This window comes from Amphiura filiformis, chromosome 18 (genome assembly GCF_039555335.1).
Source record: "Amphiura filiformis chromosome 18, Afil_fr2py, whole genome shotgun sequence".
Taxonomy (NCBI): Eukaryota; Metazoa; Echinodermata; class Ophiuroidea; order Amphilepidida; family Amphiuridae; genus Amphiura; species Amphiura filiformis.
In genome coordinates, this window is record NC_092645.1 from 1,618,851 (window position 1) to 1,623,067 (window position 4,217).

Sequence of the window (4,217 nt, forward strand, 5' to 3'; positions counted from 1 at the left end):
CTCTGGGGCCCCTAGCCTTAACAATTTGGGGGCAAAATGCATATCTACAAGTTCGGGCCCATACGTGTGCCACATGTGAGCCCTAGTGCCCTTGTAGTTTTACAGCTAACCTTGTCAAACTGTTGCCCCTTATTTTAACATTTGGGGCCCTGGGGCCCAAAATATATGACATATGGGGCTCATGTATACCTGTATATAGAGTACACCTGGGGCTATCAGTGCACCAACTCAGGGCCCTGAGGCTGCTTTATTTGATGAGAAATGGCATGCTTTGTATTTTTACATTTGGGCCCCTGGGGCCCGTGGCCTTTGGCCTATGGGGCCAAAATGGGCAAAAGGCACATCTACAGGGTAGGGCCAATAAGTGTGCCAAATATGAGCCCTGGGGTCCTTGTAGTTTTGGAGATAGCCCTGTCAATGTGAAGAGTGAGAAGGAGGAAAAGGAGAAGAAGGAAACGGAGAAGACTAACTAGATGGCACAGTTGTGTTTGACCAAACACGAATATCTATGCCTGTGTTTCCCACCATGACCCCCTTAACCCACCATGACACTCTTAATCCATCATGACACCCCATATTCTAAAAGGGCTATCAGTATACCAACGAAAAAAATTGAAATAAATAAATAAATTAAAAATCAAATAATACCCTTTAATTGCATTTGCTGTGTAAACGCTTGAGGCGCTCCTCCTTAAATAATGCAACAAACATGTTCCATACAAAAAAAAAATCCAAAAAAAATCAAAAATCTGAATACCCTTTAATCCCAAAACGGAGTGTCCTTTAATGGCTGTTCCATCACCCTAACACCCACTGACACCCCATATTCTAAAAGGGCTATCAGTATACCAACAAAAAAAATTAAAATTAATTAATTAATTAAAAATCAAATAATAGCCCTTTAATTGCATTTGCTGTGTAAACGCTTGAGGGCGCTCCTCCTTAAATAATGCAACAAACACGTTCCATAGAAAAAAAATCCAAAAAAAAAAATCCAAAAATCCGAATACCCCTTTAATCCCAAAACGGAGTGTCCCTTTAAAGGAAGTGTCCGGCAATCACAACATTAGGTCTTATATGTTAGAAAAAAATTATCAAGCCACGAATCACATGGTTTTCTTTCAATCAAACTCATATTAACCATAAAAGCGAATAAAACAGCCGTCTCTCAACCGCGATATTCAAAATTCCAGCGCCCGAAATGTTCTAGAGCAGTGACGTCATGGTTATTTGTGCTCATTTGTCGACAGGCTTCATTGAACTATTGGGACGTCACTGCTCTAGACAATTTCGATGCGGGAATTTTGAATATCGCGTGTTGAGAGATGGCTGTTTTATTCGTTTTTATGGTTAATATGAGTTTGTTTGAAATAAAACCATGTGATTCGTGCTTGATCATTATTTTTCTAACATATAAGGCTTAATGTTGTGATTACCGGACACTTCCTTTAATGGCTGTTCCATCACCCTAACACCCACTGACACCCCATATTCTAAAAGGGCTATCAGTATACCAACAAAAAAATTAAAATTAATTAATTAATTAAAAATCAAATAATAGCCCTTTAATTGCATTTGCTGTAAACGCTTGAGGGCGCTCCTCCTTAAATAATGCAACAAACATGTTCAATACAAAAAAAAATCAACAAAAAAAATCAAAAAATCTGAATACCCCTTTAATCCCAAAACGGAGTGTCCTTTAATGGCTGTTCCATCACCCTATACTGAAAACCTATCTGTGTACCAAATCTGAGCCCTGTAGCTACTTTATTTGCTGAGAAACGGCCGGCCCTTTGTTTTAACATTTGGGCCTCTGGGCCCCTAGCCTTAAAAATCTGGGGCCATAATTGGTAACATGCATATCTACAAGTTCGGGCCCATACGTGTGCCACATATGAGCCCTTGTGCCCTTGTAGTTTCACAGCTAACCTTGTCAAACTGTTGCCCCTTTTTTAACATTTGGGGCCCTGGGGCCCATAATATATGACATATGGGGCTCATGTATACATGTAAATATAGAGTACTCCTGGGGCTATCAGTGCACCAACTCAGGGCCCTGAGGCTGCTTTATTTGATGAGAAACGGCATGCTTTGTATTTTTACATTTGGGCCCCTGGGGCCCGTGACCTTTGACCTATGGGGCCAAAATGGGCAAAAGGCACATCTATGGGGTAGGGCCATTAAGTGTGCCAAATATGAGCCCTGGGGCCCTTGTACTTTTGGAGATAGCCCTGTTAATATGAAGGGTGAGAAGGAGGAGAAGGAAAAGGAGAAGGAGAAGGAGAAGAAGGAAAAGGAGAAGACTAAAGAGCATAAGCAGAATATCTATGCCCTGTTCCACAGGCATAGATAAAGAGCATAAGGAGAATATCTATGCCCTGTTCCACAGGCATAGATAATATCTATGCCTGTGGAGAATATCTATGCCCTGTTCCACAGGCATAGATAAGAAGGAGAAGAAACCAAAGGATAACAATATACCCGTCCATGCTTCGCATGCGGGTATAATTGTGCCATTCTGGGATACATAAATGTGTACATAGGGCCTACCTTGAGTTACATCAAGTGTCCTTGGTTGTGAGTATTCATCACTAGTCCTGGTATCATCATCCTCAGCTTGAGTAGGTGGAAATAGCTTGTTTAGGACATGGGCAGTAAAAGCTAAACAACAAAGGCAAATTAAATCAACAATAATTACAATTATATTATTAAATACCTACAATTCCCATCAGCTACACATGTACATAAACCATATAGGAAGAAGATGAAAGTGAAAGAAACACCACTGGCTATTTTGGTCGATTTAAAACAAGGGTGACTTTGGACAAGCATAGGGCAGGGTTGCTAAATCACATGATTTTTTTTCAAAAAAATTATTGATTTATATTTGAGTTCCTTGGCTCAAGAGCTTTAAAAAAATGTATACTTTTATTGTGATACCTGCTACAGGTTTCGCTGTGTGCGAACATATTTGAAACACACATTTTGAGGCATTCCGAAAAGGGATTTAACACACAATCAGTGCAATTTACCGTACTGACGCGAGTATAGTCCCACCCCGTTTTTGGGTGAACATTTTTCAAAATTGGGGGGTGGGACTATACTCAAATTTTTTCTACACCCCTGGCCAATTCTGTACCTATTTTTGCATTTTTCTCAAAAATTATAGCACATTGGTGACTGGTAAGATATGTATATTATAGGGGCAAGGACTACAACTACTGTACTGAAAATTCAGCAACTCAAAGCAAGTCGTTATTGATTTATTGATCAAATATTGGTTTTCCCTCATTTTTGACTGTAACTCCACAACTGTAGTCTGTGCTGAAATAAAATTTCCAGTGCAGTAGTTGTAGTCCTTGCCCCTATAATATATACATATCTTATTTGTCCCCAATGCGCTATAATTTTTGAGAAAAATGCAAAAATAGGCACAAAATTGGACAGGGGTGTAGTACCTCCTTAATGATATCAAAATGCATTGAATTTGAATGCATTTTGATATCATTAATAGAGTATGACATGAAAACAAAGTATCAATTTCCATATTAAAAACACAAAACAAATGTCTGTAACATACTTTTGGTAGGTCTTGATTTAAGACCCCACATTTGACTTATGGACCAACATCAAACTGGATACTTTCTTTTTGGGATGCGTTTATATTGTACAACTTGTAAGCAACATTGGCAAGCTGCAACTTGCAAGCAATGTTTTGGCTTCCACTAACTCGCTTCATTATAGATATTACACATTTGTTCCATAAAACTATTGTCTTGTTATTAATACACTTATAATATTTACCCGCTTTCCTTTTGCTATCCATTATTTATTGTAACCAACGGAGTAAATTTCCTGTCCTGAAAATGGTTACCAGTGACTGCCGAATTCAACAGGTGTGCATCGTGGGTTTGTTTACTTGTAGGGCGCCACCAAGAGTAATAAAATAGAAATCCTGTTACGTCATCAGCGCATAATCAGCTGATGGATGTAAATTGTGAGTCCGCAGTAAAGCAAGTACCTCGGTGGAAAGTTATACAAATAATATGTCTTCAAATCACCTAGATTTATATTTTTAAATTAAGCATATATATCACTGATTTGTTTTAAGCAAAATTTTAACAACAAGGGCGCGTTAATTCGGATAAATTCTATTTTATTTGCAAGGCGAAGTAATATTTTGTCTAACATTTACTAATAGTGATTCGGCTTAATTT

At 38.5% G+C, this 4,217-nt stretch overlaps 1 protein-coding gene across 3 annotated transcripts in view; it reads right to left on the reverse strand.

Annotated features, from left to right (window-relative positions):
• The window catches only part of LOC140139339 (uncharacterized), an 81,914-nt gene extending 77,995 nt beyond the window's left edge, over nucleotides 1-3,919 (reverse strand). For all 3 annotated transcript variants that reach the window (XM_072161118.1, XM_072161116.1, XM_072161117.1), the window contains exons 1-2: nucleotides 3,805-3,919; nucleotides 2,551-2,661 (exon numbers count right to left, since the gene is read on the reverse strand). In XM_072161118.1, coding sequence (XP_072017219.1) covers nucleotides 2,551-2,661; nucleotides 3,805-3,826 — 133 coding nt within the window. In that variant the 5' untranslated portion in view covers nucleotides 3,827-3,919. The remainder of the gene's footprint in view (nucleotides 1-2,550; nucleotides 2,662-3,804) is intronic.
• Nucleotides 3,920-4,217: the final 298 nt, after the last annotated feature.